The sequence below is a fragment of the Vicugna pacos genome, chromosome 16 (assembly GCF_048564905.1).
Source record: "Vicugna pacos chromosome 16, VicPac4, whole genome shotgun sequence".
Classification (NCBI taxonomy): Eukaryota; Metazoa; Chordata; class Mammalia; order Artiodactyla; family Camelidae; genus Vicugna; species Vicugna pacos.
The window spans coordinates 44,167,542-44,183,470 of NC_133002.1; the positions used below are offsets into that span (position 1 = coordinate 44,167,542).

Consider the following 15,929-nt stretch of genomic DNA (forward strand, 5'->3'; position numbering starts at 1 on the left):
CAGTGACAGCCTCCTGCCCATAGCTATGCTCCGTGCACCACACTCTCTGGGTGCAGCACTGCCTGGGCAGACAGGCCCTGGGCCTCCGACGGGCGCTCTCTGTTAGGCAGCCTGGCTTGCAGTCTGAACTCCCTGCCTTACGTTCTCAAGGGCCCTCCCTTCTAGTCTTAGAACAGAGGAGGTGAGCAAAACACCGGGGCAGACTTCTTAGAAGCGGGCCCAGGTTGAAGAAAGGAAGACGGGGGTGGGGGGTGTGTGCCATGCCATGCCTCAGGCAGTGCTGGCTGGTCTCAAGGGGGAGCCTGGCCCTGGGGGCAGAGGCAAAGAAAAGAGAAGGGGATGGAGGCAACCACCCCGCCTCCTGCTCTAACTTCAAGGCAACTTCTCTGACAAGTCAGGGGCACTGCTGCCGAGAATGCCCACAGCCCCAGAGTCGGTAGGCTGGGGTCCAGCAGATGCTTCCTGCCTGTGCCCACCTTGGGAAAAGTGCCTATCCACCTGGCTCCTGCCCTCAAGCCAGCTGTTCTTCAACTGAGCCAATTCTTTTCCTTCAGGGAAGCTCAGGAACCTCTGGCTCTTGATCCCTCCAAATGTTCTCTTGCCCCAGCCCAGATTCACCCCTTGGCCTTAACTTCACAAGTGCCTACTGTTGCCATGGAAACAAGGAATTATGGCCTCCTAGTTTCAAGTCAGCAGCCTCTGGGGCAGCAGGCTCACACTACTGACGTGCCCGCCAGGTGACTCATGTCACTGCCAGAGAAAGCCCCTAGCACAGCTGGCCTGGGGAAAGCCAGCAGCCACTCCCCCTGAGGACAACTGGTCCGGAGGGGAGGAGGCGGGCACTGCACCTCTCCCCCAGGAACAGCTGCCCTGCCGAGAGCACAGCCCCGCGCATCCTCTGGCTGGCAGGCAGGCGCCAGCCCCTCTTAAATCAGAGGTGCTTCCACTCAGCCACAAGGTTTATGCACAAATCAGCCATTTCTGCCGCACAGCACACAGCTTCGGCACTTAGAGCTGCAAGCCCTGCCCCCTCCCCCTACAAGCATCCAGGGCGTGTCACATTCCCACCTTCACAGCCACCAGGAAGGGGGACCCTGAGCCGGGGCTGGTCGGGGTTCCCAGCTCGCACTCCTCCAGCAGAAACACATCTTCATCCTCCAGGACCTTGTCCAAAAGGCCTATCGCCTCCTCTTCCTCTTCCATGGCAGCCGGAGCCGCGGAGGGCAAACAGGAAGCAGGGTCCGAGCAGCGACAGCAGCAGCAGCAGCAGCCGCCGTGGCCGCTGGCGCCCGGGAGCGAGGCGGGCAGGCGGGGAGGGGAAGAGCGTGCAGGGCAGGCCTAAACCAGCACGCGGGCCTCCCCGGAGTCCGTCCTGGCTCCCGGCCATCGGCTGCCGATGAAAGGCTCCATTATGAACCTCCTCCCGCCGCCGCGGGCTCCCGGCCTTCCCGGAGAAAGGGGAAGCCTGGCGTCCGGGCGGCCCCGCCGGCCCCGGCCGCCTCTCGCCCGGAGCTCCGCGGCCGCTGCGATCCCAGGGCTGTCACCCGGAGCCCGCGCGCCCCTGCCGGCCGCCGCGGCCCTTCCCGCCGTGCGCGCCGGCTCTCAGGGCAGGCGGGGCGCCGCTCCTCGCCGCCGCCGCCGCCGCTCCCAGCCCGGCCCGGGCGCCCCGCCGCCGCCGCCGCCGCCGCCGCCGCCGCCGGCCCCACAGATCCCGCCCTCCTGGACGCGGAGGTTCGCGTATGCTCTTAAAACACAGGAAATGCACGACTCGACGGGTGAGGTGGAGCCGTTCCCTCTCTGCGGTCACCGGGCCAGCCGGCTGGCGGAGGCTTCGGGAGCGCGGAGGAGGGGCGAGGAGGCCGCAGCCCGGCCGGGCGCAGGGGGAGGTCCGCTTCCCAGAGACAGGCTTTATTTACAGCCCCTCACCGGCCCGGCGGGCTGGCGGGGGAGGGGCGCCGGAGCAGCTGCCCGCACTGCCTCGAGGGCCGCGGGGCCACGCTCGGTGTCACCTTGGGATGCCGACAAGCCCCTTCTCATTTCCGCCTCTGGCTCTGACACCTTAAGGCCTGGTGAGAAACCAGACTTTCCATCCCCACCGTGGGTGGCGGAACAAGGCTTTGTGCAAAGGAGGCCTGACCTGCCTCTCCACGACAGACGCGTTAAGTGCCAGCCAGGGTCTGCAGCAAGGACGCCTGGGGCAGCCGGAGGTGCCACACCTCCTACTCACAGATGCTGCTGAGATTTGCAATACTACCGCCTTGGGGCTCTTCTCCCTCAAGAGGGGCCTGGGCCCTGCACCCTACATGGGAGGGGACACTTAACCCAAGACCCGGAGCATGCGCAGCCCTGCCCACCCCCTAGCCTGCTTCTCTTGTCTTCTTCCACAGGTTACAGGCGTTAAATTCATCCAGAGGATGACGTGCACATTCTGGTCGCCTAGCCCCATCGGGAGATGTATATCCGCCTACTCTCATGGGGGAGGAGTTTAAGGGCAGCACCCAGGAAAGCTCTTTCACAACATAACACCTAGGGCAAAGGTTGCAAACTCCAGCACCCAAGATAGTACAGGTGAGATCAATTAGTGGAGTGAGCCACAGAGGGACTGGGTGAACTGAAGAAACTGCCACTCACTCCAGCTGCTGGCTGCCAGGGGCAATGCTGGCTCAAGGTTGCCCCATCTTGGATTGTTCAAAAGAAGCTGGAATCAGGCTTCTTAGGTGATATCTCTCAATTTAAAAATGACGGCAGATAAATTACATTTAAAGACCAAAACATGGTACAGTCTAAATGAGACACGTCTGTGCACTGAATTAGGCCCACAGACAAGGCTGCTGCCTTCTTGCAGCTGGCTGTTTCTTTGAGGAAAGGTTAGGAATTTTGTGGAGAAGGGAGGCAGGTAGAGGGTTCCTCAGATATCCCTTCTGTCCCATTTCCTTACTGGACTTGGCATCTTGGAATCAAACTCAGATTCACACATAGCCAATCCACTACTTATCTTTGTAAACCTGTATAATAGGTGCCACCAACCAGGTAAGTCAGGAGAAAACTCAGGATTCTGAGTATTGAGTCCTGAAGCTCCAGCCCTCTCACACCAACCCCCCAATTTCCCACCAGCCCCCCATCTCTCCAGCCAAGGATTCTCCTGAAGTCTTCCTGATGCTTTGAGCCCACAGTACACAGTGGCCAGGACTAGCCAGTGTGGTTCTTAATGCTACAGTGTCCAAAGTGTCCATCAATGCCTCGTGTGTCTACCACTGGCCTCCTAATGCACATGGCATGTCCCCAGTCAGACAGGAACTGTATGGCCCCAGGGGAAGAGTCCAAAGAATTTGTTCCAAAGAAGGGTCAACTGTGCACCCTCCTGGGTCCACTTGAGGTCATCACCTCTATTCCCCACTGGGCATCTCAGCTGAGAACAGGGCCCTTGGCTGAGCCTTCAAGCCAGGTGGAAGGTTGACGAGGAATGAGGAGGGAAAAGGAGATGATTGGACGTGGTTTCTTATCCCAACTCCCAAAAAAAGTCTGAGGGAGTTCTGAGCTCTAGGTGGGGCTCCTGTCAGTCTATTAGAGCCGAAAATCTGTCCTCACCAGTAACAGGCTCCTCCCTGTCACCAAAGCTGAAATACAAACCAAGAGTCTTGGGGTAGGTTTTCTGAGACCACAAGGCTGACAAGGTTCCACAGTCCCTGGTTTCTCCCTGTCCCTGTCTGGCTGGGTTATAAATAGCTGGGACACATTTGAAGGACCCTCTCAGCCACAATTCCTCATTTGGTTTGGGTGGGCGGGGCTGTTCCCAGGACTTGGGAACAACCAGGCCTGGCATTCCCCAGGGCACAAGTGTGCCAACCCAGGGCTCTGTGCCAGTCTCTGGCTCCCATCCCACAGGCTCCAAGTGCAGGGCATGGACTGCCCCCACTGGTCAGACAGGCAGCATAGGAGAAGGGCCTAAAAGTCCAAGGCCCCCCCCCCGTATTCCTTCCCCTACCCAAGGAAACACGAGGGGCCCTCAGAAGTCTCCTAGAGTACCCTCATCTCCATTCCCTATGCCCCTACCCAGCCTGGCGGGATTGACACCCACCTCTCCAAACCCTGAAACCTCTAAGAAGCTGCTCCCTCAACATCCAAGGCATCTCCACTCCACCCAACCCCTGATGGCTGGAAATCCCAGTGCATAACCAGAATGCCCTTCAATCTCCGCTGGGCACACAGACTCCACTCAGAGGCCCTCAGTCCTGCCCCAGGAGGGAAGTGACTCACAAGTCCTAGTGGTGTTCCCTCCCTTTTCCCTACCGATGCCCTGAGCCAGCCCTGGACCTGAGCTTCCTCCCTGCATCCTCTACACTCCATCTGCTTCAGCATGGATCCTGATCCTCCTCTCCAGAGAAGCAGCCTGCTCCAAAGGCCCCTAAACTGCCTTATGCTAAAGTCAGAAGCCTCTCTCTACTCCTGGGCGTCTGCAGTCTGGACCTTCTCAGATCCCTTAGCTTCCGTGGTGATGCTGAGTGTGACCACTCTGGTTCAGGCTGGCCCTTCTTCCTCCTGCCTCCTGTAAGTGTGGAGTCACCCATTTGGACCCAGGCCTCAGCCCTCTGCTCTCTACCCTTGGAGAACTCATCCCTTCTTACTGCTAGGCCAATGGCAGCCCGTCACCACCTACAGGTCCAGCCTCTTGCTCAGCCCCCAGTGTGACATCTGCGCTGGTTTTCCTCATTTGGAAGTCCCCATCAGCAGCCATTCACCTCCGCGTATCCAGACCAAATCACCCTCCCCCTTCCCAAAACCAGCTTCCCCTTCTGGCTTCTCCACTTCTGTTGGCGGGGCCACCATCTTGTGTGACTCTCCCTTCCCTCAGTCCCCACATCCCTTTTACCAAGTCCCTTTGGTTCTTCCTTCTCCTTTTCCAAAGCCACCACCCCAACCAAGGTGTGCAGCACCTCACACTACACAACCACGATAATGTTCCACTCTGACTCCCGATCTTGCTTGTTCATACCCAGAGTAGGCCTGGCATTACAAATACACAAAGCTGGGAGACACAGCCCTTGCCATTAGAATGCTCTCAACCTACAGCAGGAGGAGGACATAGAAACACATGAGGCAGCGTTCTCACTGATCAACACGGTGGGTGCACTGCACACTAACCCTGCCGGAGACGAAAAGCTTCACAGGAGAGTGGCTTCTGAGCAGCATCTTGAGAAGGGGAAGGGTTTCCCGGCAAAAGGAGGAAAATGTTTTGTAAGGAGCCCCAGGAGCACAGCTGGAGGACAGAAGAGAAAAGGGGCAGGCAATGAACTTGGGGAAGTGGGCTGGAACCACTCTGTGGAGGGTGAGGGGCCTGAACTCCCCTGAGAGCAAGGGGCACGGCCTGAGATGTCAGACCCTCTCAAAGCCACCGAGAGTTTACTCGCCCCAAACCGAACAGCCTTCTCTACACTCATTCTCTATCCCCTCATTCCCTCACCCACTCAATCCACATGTACTGATTCATTGCCTACTGGACACCAGGCACTCTGCTAGCATCCAGAACGCAGCCACAAGCTCTGTGGAGCTGACGGTCTCAGGCACAGACTGACCACGGTGAACCAAGGCAGGGCCAGGGGAAGGGCGCAGCCTCAGAACTGTGGGGCTGAGGAAGAACTCTTCCAGCAAGGGTAACATAGAAATACCTAGTGTGATTTAAAATATTCACACCCGCTGACTTAGCACCTCCACTTTGAGGGATATTTCTGCAAAAATGTTTCTACAAGGGCTCAAAAATCTATGTACAAAGATGTTCACTGCAATGATGGTTATACCAGTGAAAGACTAGAAAGAGATCAAGTGTCTATGAGGAGGAGATAGGCTGAGCGAATGATGGGACACTGGTAAAAAGTAACACTGCATACAGTCAGGAAGAAGAGTGAGGTAGGTCTGTGGTTACTGATGTGCAAGATATCCAAGACTTATTAAGTAAAATAACCAGAGCAAATTGCATAACAGTACCAACAGTATGATCCCATTTTTTAAAAACCATGTACATAGTATACATTAAAAAAATATATACATAATATCTCACATGGGAAAGTGAGGAGGAATAAACAACCGACTCTTAACAGAAGTTCTCTTTGTAGGAAGAGACTTAAGGAGACTTTCACTTACCATATTATACATTTCTGCAAAGTTAGAATTTTCAGTGATGTAATCAGGAAAAATAAAGAAGTTAAAAAAAGAAGTGTAGTAAGTGCTATGATTGGGGAAATAGAGTGAGCTCTAGGGGCACAAGACAGACGCATCTGACCAGCAAAGGAGACGAGTCACAGGAGGTTCTCTGGAGGAGGTGACATTAAAACTCCCACCTGGAAACAAACAGGGGTTAGCCATGTGGCGGGGTGGGGGCTCAGGGGCAGACAGGACACTGTGAAGCATAATGAAATGAGTTTAGTCTGGGTGGCAAGTGCTCACTCATTCAACCAGTACTTACTGGGCATCTGCCATGTGCCAGGCCCAGTTCTAGGCACTAGAGTTTGCAGTGAGCAAACATTTAGTTGCAAAACTGACAGAGCTCCATGGTGAAGCTCACATTCTAGCTGGGGGGGCGGTGGTGGTGTTGGTAATGAGGACGCAGAGGTAGGCAGGGGTCAAGTGGTCAGGTCAGGCATGGCTTTGACAGCATTGCTGAGGGTGGGATTTCACTCTATGAACAAACGGAAAGCATTAAAGAATTTTACAGGGAGGGGCGATGACAATAGTTCTTCGATGGATCCCTCCCGCTGACATCAGATTACTCTTTCTAGAACATTGCTCACTCGGTGCCCAGCAGGAAGCCACCAAGTCAGCCCAAACAAGGGCAGTGGGGCCCTTGCTGATGACTCAACTGATCACTCTGTTGACAACAACATCTGCTGTTTGCTGTCCCCTGAAAAGACCAGGCACATTCTCACCTCCAGGCCTTGTCCTGACTTGAAGCCCCCCTCCCTCCTTTCTGCCTATCCCTCGCCCTACCAATTTCTTGGCAGAAGCTCAAGCTCCACCTCCAGATTTTCTGGAGCTCAGCAAATAAACCCTGGGCCAATGAGAACTGACCCCAAGGGGATACTGCCAGGGGCAGGTGGAATCAGCTGCAGCTGCAGATGGAATCAGATCCATCACCTTCTTGCTAACTGTGCCCTGCCTTCCCTTTCTCTGTTGCAGCAGAAGTCATTTCAAAAACCCTTTGTAGAATCCAATTCCATGAAGCAAAAGGTATAAGCCAGTACATGATCCTGTTTATATAGCAAAACAAATAAAAATAAAGCCACAAAAACTGCTAGATTCTGGATTTCAATCCTTGCTCTGCCTCCTGCTAGCTGTGTGACCCTGGGCAAGTCATTCAAACTCTCCAGGCCTGTTTCCTCGTCTGTAAAATGGGGATCATTCTAGCACCAGCTCTAGGTTTGCAGGGAGGACCAGTACACGTGGGGCAGTGCTGGCACGTGTCCAGCCCTCCATAGGCACCAGCCAGTCTCCTCTTTGGCAGTGGCGGTGGCGTGTGGGGAGCCCTAGGCTCACCTCCCCAGCCTCATCTCCCACCTCTCCCAATGAACCCACTGTCCCGGCGACATCAGCCCATTCTCCTTTTCCCACACCTCCAGAGGTCTTCCCAAATTCTGGAACTTACACAGCCCCCTTCATCTAGAATGTCCTTCCTGACCAGTGCCTGAGCAGAAAACTACCTACTCTCTGAGGCTGCCTCCTACGTGCTACCCTCCTTGATTCCCCAACTCGAGGTCACATGGCTCCCTCCCCACCCCAACGCCTATCATGGGATGCTGCACATCTCTCAAGGCTGTTGCATAGATGGCCTTGAAATTCAGGGATTGTGTGTGTGTGTGTGTGTGTGTTGTGTGTAGCAGGATGAGGGGCAACCTCTGTTCATGCTAATTCCTTGCAGCACCCAGAGTAAGATCTTGTAAAAAGTCGGTGCTCAGAAAATACTTGTGAGTAGAAATGACTCGAGGAGGCTTACAGGGCAAGGCAAAGGGTCTCCCAAGAAGATAAATCAAGGGGTTCAGGTTGGATGGATGGTTCCTATGGAAACTGGTCATCCACAGTGACACCCTCCAGAGGGGTCTCTCCTGGCCAGAATGCCACTGGGAGCTGAGCCACCTCTGCCAGGACCAGAGTAGGGATGGGAAGGTTGGAGGTCAATTAGAGTACATTAGAGAACCGGGGTCATATCCCAGGAGAGATGCGAAGTCAGCTGTCACCTTGGGACCTGGCCCTTCTTGCAGTGCAGTCTGGACATTTTCATAGTTGCTATGTCACCTGGTCTTCACAGCAGCCATCCCAGATAGAAGGTATTTATCCTCATTTACAGCTGAGGGGACCAAGATACTACAAGCGGTCCCAAGTCACAGAGCCAGAATGAAGTAAGACAGGGGCACGAAGGCTTTGTTCTGGAGAGGTGGCAGAGAGCAGCGGAGACAAGCATCCACTGCTCACCAGCTGTGGGGCCTCAGGCGGGTTATGTCACCTCTTTGTACCTTAGTTTCCACATCTGTAAAATGGGGCAGTCACCGTGCCTGCCCCCAAGGTTGTGGTGAGGACTAAATGAGTTAGTATTTATAAAGTGCTATGCCAGTGCCCAGCGTTTAGTAAGTGCTATGAAAGTCTTTCTCTTCTTCTTTCTGCCACACAGGCAGGAGGGTGAGGGAGTCTGTGTGGCCCTCCAGATAGAAGGAACCAGTCCATAATTTTGCAAGTGGAAGGTTCACAAAGGTATCATCAGAGCTTAATTGGGGGAAAGAAAGCGCCAGTGCCCACTAGTGGAGTAACTAGGTAACAATGATGGAAAACAGTTGGGGTAAGAGCCGGCCTGCTGATGGGGAGCTCTCTGCCCTTCTGCACGCTGGCAGAGCCCAGAGCCCAGAGGCCAGGCAGCCTCCGCCCCCTGGCGGCTATCTGTGTGGCCAAACGTCTCAAAGTGAAGGCATTCTCAGGCGCATTTTCACACCTGTTAGTGTGATTATTCTGGTCAGTAGGCCTCCCTGCCCTACTCTCAAAGGCTGCAGAGCCTCAAGGGCAGAGAATGGGTCTGGCTGGGTTCACCCTCTCACCCACTGTGCCTGGGACTTGCAGGAGATCAGCAAACCTTCGCCGAATACATGTTACTTTGGAAGTAGCCCTACTGGCAGATGTGAAACGCATTAACGAACCACAACCCCAGCACACAAGGGGAGACCCAGACAGGCTGTGGGCACTACTGGAATGCTCCAGGTCAGTCAGGCGTGGTTAATCAAGGAAGACCAGATCCCAGCCAGATGCAAAAGCGGGTGTGGCCAGAGAGGCCAGGGAGGACTAGCTGTGGAGGGGCTGAGGGTCACAACGAGGGCACTGTGTCTCCCTACTTCCTATTTATGTCTTCCTCGACTCAGACAAGCCAAGGAACCCTCTGAGCCTTAGTTTCTTCGTCTACAAAATGGGCTCCCCACAACCGGTCAGAAGGATAGGTGGCAATGAAGCCCGCGGGCTCTGAGCGTAGCACCTGGCCCGGAGGAGGAGCCAGGCAGGCTCCTGCTCTTTGCAGCCAGGACCAAAGATCCAGACAGAGAGCAATGAGGAGCAAGGCTGCTGAGACAGGAGGTTGGCATCTTGAAGAGAGATATCTCTGCTTTTACCTGCAGCTGGAAACTCCTGAGAGGCATACAGACCAGGGGCAGCCACTAATCCACCCAACCCAGGCCTTGAACACCAACAAAGGAAGCAGGCTGGGATGTCATCTCAGATGCTCCCTCCCCAAGTGGGTTCTCCTTCCACGTAGAAACAACCTCCTTGTCCTGCAGCCTCAAATTCCAAACCCCAAACCTTCAGAAGGGATGGAGGAAGGAAGGCGGAGCAGCAATTCATCCCAGCTTCGTCCCCTGATATTCATCTGTGCTCCCTTCCAGCTCCCTGGCCATCCCAGTGCTACTTGGTTCAATTCCACAAACATCTGGTGAACACCCCCTAGGTGCCTGCTGTTGGAGGCCACAGAGATGATCAGGGACCAGGGCTCCTGATCTTGCAGGGCAGACGTGCCCCACAAGTAACTGTGCACCCTCCCCAAACAGCGAAGGGTTCAGCGATGGGCTGGAAAAGCTTCATAGGGGAGGTGGTGTCTGAGTGGGCCTGGCAGCACTGCAGACTCCAGGATCAAGAAGACCAGAGTTTAAGTACATCTCTGGCTGGTCCTGAGCAAATTATGTCACCTCTCTGAGCCTTAGTTTCCTCAACTGTAAAATGATGATCACTGTGCCTAGCTCATGGGGTTGGGGTGGGCCTTAAATGAGAAAGCCCATGTAAGAGGTTCAGTGGAGGCTAAGTGGCTTGAGGGGAGGGTGGAGACAAAGGAGGAAGATGAGAAGGACGACAATAATGATCGTTTCAACTCTCCCCCACCTTATCTTTGTATTCTCCTGCCAGCTAGAGTCTGAACCTCTCAATTCAGTCTTTTGTTTATGCTCTTTGACCCGCCTCTGGGTATCACAGGACTACAGAATGAGTGTGATACTGAACAGTCCCCACTAACGCATACAGACTTGATGTACAAAGTGCTCTGCCTGACACCATCACATGGAAGCCTCACGACAGCTGTGTGAGGTCAGGAGGGAGGGCATTCTCAGTATCCTCACTTTACAGATAAGCAAACTGGGGCTCAGAGAGGGTGAGAGACATCCCTCAGGTCACACAGACAAAAAGTGGTAGCATTAAGACTGCCTTGTGGCCCCTTTTTACTGCACCTCCCAAGAAGGGAGACAGAGGAGTCCACGGCTTGCGGGGAGCACACTTTTCTTTAAGACCATGGTCCTGGCAGGGGAACGGGTGCCCTACCTGTCAGCAGAGACAGGGAGCCCCGCCCTTTCCTCGGGGTGAAACCAGGCCCTCCCTGCGGAACCAAGCCACCAGTGGGAGCCGTGCTCAGCGGGGGTTTGGGACAGTGGGAGTCTGACACTTTGATGGGATGCACACTGGGACACACCTAAGGCAAGAGCAGCAGAGTGAGGCTGGAGGGGTGTGCTAGGGAGTGAGGAGTGTGCGTCCTGCCAACACCAGAGACCTGGTTTCATCTGCGCTACCACACCTGGGAGGACGGATCCAACTGCAGAAAGGAGGCTGCAAAAGCAGGTGTGGTCACTGTCTAGCAAATATTCATGAGACCCAGTCCTCGCTGTACTCTTGGCTCCCCCACCCTCTAAAAGCTGAGTTATCCCGGTCCGTCCTCTCAAGATTTTTCTGGTGATTAATCCTATTTAGAAATGAGGAAACTGAGACTCCAAGGGGTTATGACAGTCGTCCAAGGTCCCACAGCTGGAGTAGTACTCTATCCAAAGCTCATGTTCCCTTCATTCTCTGGGACTGTGAGGGTGAGTTTTATGTGTCAACTGGACGGGGCCACAGGTGCCCAAACATTGGGCTAAATGTTATTCTGGGTGTGTCTGTGAGGGTGTTTCTGCATGAGATTAACAATGGAATCAGTGGACTGAGTAAAGCAGATGCCCTCCCTAATGTAGGTGGGCCTCAACTAATCAGCTGAAGAGCTGAAGAGAACAAAAAGGCAGGAGAGAGGGAACTCCTCCCACCTGACTGTTGAGCTGGGACATGGGTCTTTTCCAGCCTTCAGACTCAGACTGAAACATCAGCTCTTCTTGGGTATCGAGCCTCCTGGCTTTCAGACCGGAACTCACACCACTGGCTCTGCTGGTCTTAGGCCTTCAGACGCAGACTGGAACTAGACCATCAGTTCTCCCAGGCCTCCAGCTGGCTGACTGCAGATCTCAGGGCTTCTCAATCTCCATAATGATGGGAGCCAATTCTTTATAATAAATCAATCCCACCCCCGCCCTGTATCCTATTGGTTCTATTTCTCTGAACAACTCTGTCTAACACAAAGACCAAACTTTAGGCTTCCAGGAACAAGTTGGCTGCATATTTGGGTGTGGAATTCCCAGTTGCCCAGAGGCCAGATATTTGAATATCTAGAACAATCATCTGATTTGGTCCAAAAGTCCTCTTGGTTCCCAAAGCCTTAACAGGAAGCCTGGCAGGGAGGGGACCTGCCTGGTCATATAAGCAGAGCCAAGTAGCACAAAACTTGGCTTTCTTTTCCTTTTCTTTTCTTTCTTTTTTTTTTTTTTCACACCGAAACAGCCCCCAAGTGTTCAGTTAGAGGTGTGTCAACTCTCTCCAGCACCCCAATGTCAACAGCAATACTTGAGGAGTCCACTAGATGGGGCCAGTGACACAGAGGAAAGGGCTGAATTGCAACTCTGGAAGGAAGGTTGGCAGGCAGGAGGTGCACTGGGCTGGAATCTTGGCTAGGATCCTCAAACTGGATTAATGCTCCCCATCCCTACCTTGTATCACTTCTAGCCAGTGATGTAAAAATTAACCCTGGCGTTCCGAAGTACTTTGGTCAGTTGTTATTGCAGCATCTCTAGATTTCAAAGTCCTTAAACCAAGTGATTCCCTTGTGAGTCACCAAGCAAAATGAGCAGCCATGTAGTGAAGGAAGTCCCTGCCCTGAAGCCTCAGAGCTCTGGGTGGGGCATCTCCCCATTATGCCTTGACCTGTTTCACTAGAGAAATCACCTGAAGTACCTTTCGCCAGGGAATCTAAAAGTCAATGGTTCGTACTCCAACAAGGTGGCCATGTGACGAGGGAAGGAGATGGGACAAGAAGCAAGGAGGAAGGCAGGGAAGGGGAAAGGAAATGGCTTTTCTCTTCAGCAAGCGGCTCTAATTTGGCCACAGGGTCTCAATTCTCTGCTGGCATTCCTGGTACTGTACTGAGTCCTGCAGCAAATCTTTCTGCACTGGCTCACAGTGGGGTTAGCTGAGTCTCCAGGGGTGGGTGGCTCTAAGCCCTATTGTGGTCAGAGACCTAAGGGTGAGACAGGATGCAAGAGTTTTCACCTTGCTTCCCCTGAGTGGCCTCAGTTCAGGTTCCAGAGTACCCTCCCCTCCATCAGTAGCAAAAGTCCTGCCCTTACATGTCCAAGGTGGCTGTCTCTCATCTGCCCCCCTTCCTTAGGATGACAGGATAACACCCCAGGATGCCAACTGTTGGGGGCCTGAACCCAACCAATACCCTTGTCCATCACCTCCACCTTCCACCTGCCCCCCACCAACCTCTCCCAGACTTGCACTGCGTGGCAGCTGATAAGCTCTGCCTAGGCCTCTGTTGCCACAGCAACAATGTGGCTTCCCCCAAGTGGGAAGCTGTTGCCAAGGCCCTTGTTGCCAAAGGCTGTAACAGCCACCCCGGTGCGTGAAGAGGGGGTGAGAGCTGTGCGCACGGGTGGAGGGTGGCCAAGGAGGCTGGGAGGGAAGGAAGCAGGGGGTTCTCAAGAAACGGTAGAGTCCAGGCAGTGCCGGACTGGAGTGGGGGTTGCTGGGCTCTGCAGGAGGGAAACAAGTATGTCACAGCATCTCAGTGACTGCTTCTTGGGGATATTAGAGGGAAGAAAGCGGAGCCCCTTACACAAAACACACTTGGACAAGCCCCCTACCAAGCAGGGCCAAGCACTCCAAGCCCCCATCAAAGTGAAGAAATGGCTATGACTCTCCCCAGTTTCGGAAAAACAGCCTCAGGAATCCCTCTGTCTCACTTGCTCCTGTGTCTCAGACACACGCACACAAGAGCTGGTCCCGGTGGCCAGGAACAGCATTAATTACAAGGATTGCAAACCTCCACACATCGCTATCCCCTGGCCTGTCTCAGCACATCTTCACATCCTCAATATTCTTTGTAAAATGTTTCTCTTTGGAGCAGAGCTCTTGTCAGTCGACAAGAGGAGAGGTGGACAGCATTAGGGATCAGTTCCTTCCGGAGTCAACAGAGGAGGGCTGTACGGGGCCCTTTGTCTTCAGGGAGTGCCACAGAAGCAGCGCACTCTCCCCACAGCCTGTGCCCAGGCCAGCCTTGGTTTGCTGAGCTGGCACCTGTGCATTCACGGCCCACAGATCTCATATGCAGCCACTGCCCAGCCGGGGCCCAGAGAAGAGAGCCTGTTCCCTCCTCAAGGGCCCATCTTGCTAGAGAGGAGCTGAAAGAGGAGATGAGGTATCCAGGAGGCAGGAGGAGCAGGTGGCTGGTGGAGGAGGCAGAGACAGGTGTGTGTCGGGGGTGGTGGGCAGAGTACAGCAGGAGGTGGGGGAAGGGAGCCTGAGACCCAGGACCCGAAAGAGATGCCGAGGGCACCAAGAACAGCCGGGCCCAAATCTCCCGAGTCCCGTACCCCAGCAGCACCCCGAGCAGAGCCTGGCCCAGGACACCCAGGCCTGCCTATCCCCTCCCCGAAAGCTCCTTCTTCCCAAACCTGGAAGGAAAAGCAGGTGTACCTACCCCAGGTGCCAGCCCCTCGGGTGGGGTGGGGGAGATGCTGTCCCCGCCGCCCTGGCTCCGGGCACTGAGCTGGGGTGACATGGTGGGTGACTCGTCGATGTATGGCATGGTCTCCGAGCCCTCTGGGGGCCCCTTCTGCTCCTCATTCCCCTCTCCGTCGTAGTCGTCGGCCCCGTAGCTGAAGTCTGAGACAAGGAACAAGAAAGGCCACTGAGAGTCCTCCACGAGGGCTGCCAGGGACTGGTAGCGCAGTGGGCGCCGGCGGCGGCCCCCGGCTGCCATGCCCCCGGCCGCACCATCCACGCCCGGCCCGGGCAGGGGCTTCGGGGCCCGGGAGGCCAGCAGGCACCGGGTGCTGCGGTTCAGGGGCTGCTGGGAGTCGAGGGGGAGCGGCTCTGCTGTTGCCACCTGCTTAATAGCATGTCAGTCGTGTATTTCGAGCTGCTGTTTCCTTTGCCTCCTGCCTAATTCCAAGTCTAAAAATTAACAGTGGGAGCAGCACGCTTCCAACTCGCCTCTCTGAGTCACCATTTTGCTTTTTATAGGGAATAAGGAGGTGGGGGCGGGCCAAGCGATGTCACTTCCTGAGCCCCTCCTCCTTGGGTACCATTTGTACACTGAGCCCCATTCCTGAGCCGGCAGGCAGACCAGGGTTCGGGGTAGGGGCTGAGCATCGGCTCCTAAGGGAGCACTCACCCCTTTGAATGAGGGCCCTGTGCAGATTGGAGCCCAAGGCTGGCAGAGTGTGGGCGAGAGGGCGGCCTGGGCCTGGCAGGGACATGGTTGAACAGCATACTCCTCAGAAGCCAGTACTTCTTTCTGTAATTTCAATATAGGCTTCCTTCGGAGAAGGAGGGAAGGAAAGGCCGCAGGGAAGTGGAACTGCCGTTAACCCCGTCAGTGCTGCCAGCACCACTCAGGGTCCAGAGCCTACGCACAGACATCCTCTCCCGGGACAGCAGGCTGGGTCCATGGGGGGCGCAGGGCAGTGCGTCAGAAAGGCCCCTGGTCAAACCCCACCGGTGGGAGTCTCTCCTGCTGGAGTGTGAGGGGCCCTGCCCCTACCCCAGGCTGGGCCTGGCTCAATGTCTGCCCAGATATCACTTCCGCCAGGATGTCCTCCCTGGCGTCCCAGCTCAGAACTCCTACAGTGCGCAGCCTTCTAGTGCCCCTGCTGATCCTGCCCATTCATCCCGGAGCCCCTGGGGTGGGATCTGGGTGTCAGCCATCACTGGGTGCCCCGCTGCCATGGGCTGACGTGCGGCAGGATCTCGGGATGCATGTGGAGTGACTGCATGGACAGAGGAATGCTCTGTCCCTCTTAGGTCTGAGGCTTGAGCCAAGTTCTCGGCGAGGGCCCTCCTCCTCCTCTGTCACAACACAGCAGCCCCCAGGGCAGCTGACAGCCTGAGAATGGTGTCAACGGGTCACCAGGGCGCCAGGCCACAGCCACACTCAGTCCAATCTGGCCCTTTGGCAGCCGAGAGCTTCCCCTAGCCTCGCTGCACCTGTTCCTGCCGGCTTCCTCTCCAGTCGCTGTGCTGACGGCCCATTAAGCTGTCAGGGGACATGAGCTATTATTTTTCTC

General features: G+C 55.3%; 1 protein-coding gene across 4 annotated transcripts in view; it reads right to left on the bottom strand.

Annotated features, from left to right (window-relative positions):
- Window positions 1-15,929, bottom strand: part of ABR (ABR activator of RhoGEF and GTPase) — a 172,753-nt gene that overhangs the window by 78,167 nt on the left and 78,657 nt on the right. For 3 of the 4 annotated variants that reach the window (XM_031685364.2, XM_072939093.1, XM_072939094.1), the window contains one exon: window positions 14,342-14,526. In XM_031685364.2, coding sequence (XP_031541224.2) covers window positions 14,342-14,526 — 185 coding nt within the window. Of the gene's footprint in view, window positions 1-1,068; window positions 2,035-14,341; window positions 14,527-15,929 lie in introns of those variants that run through there. The other variant, XM_006214417.4, reaches the window with a different exon arrangement.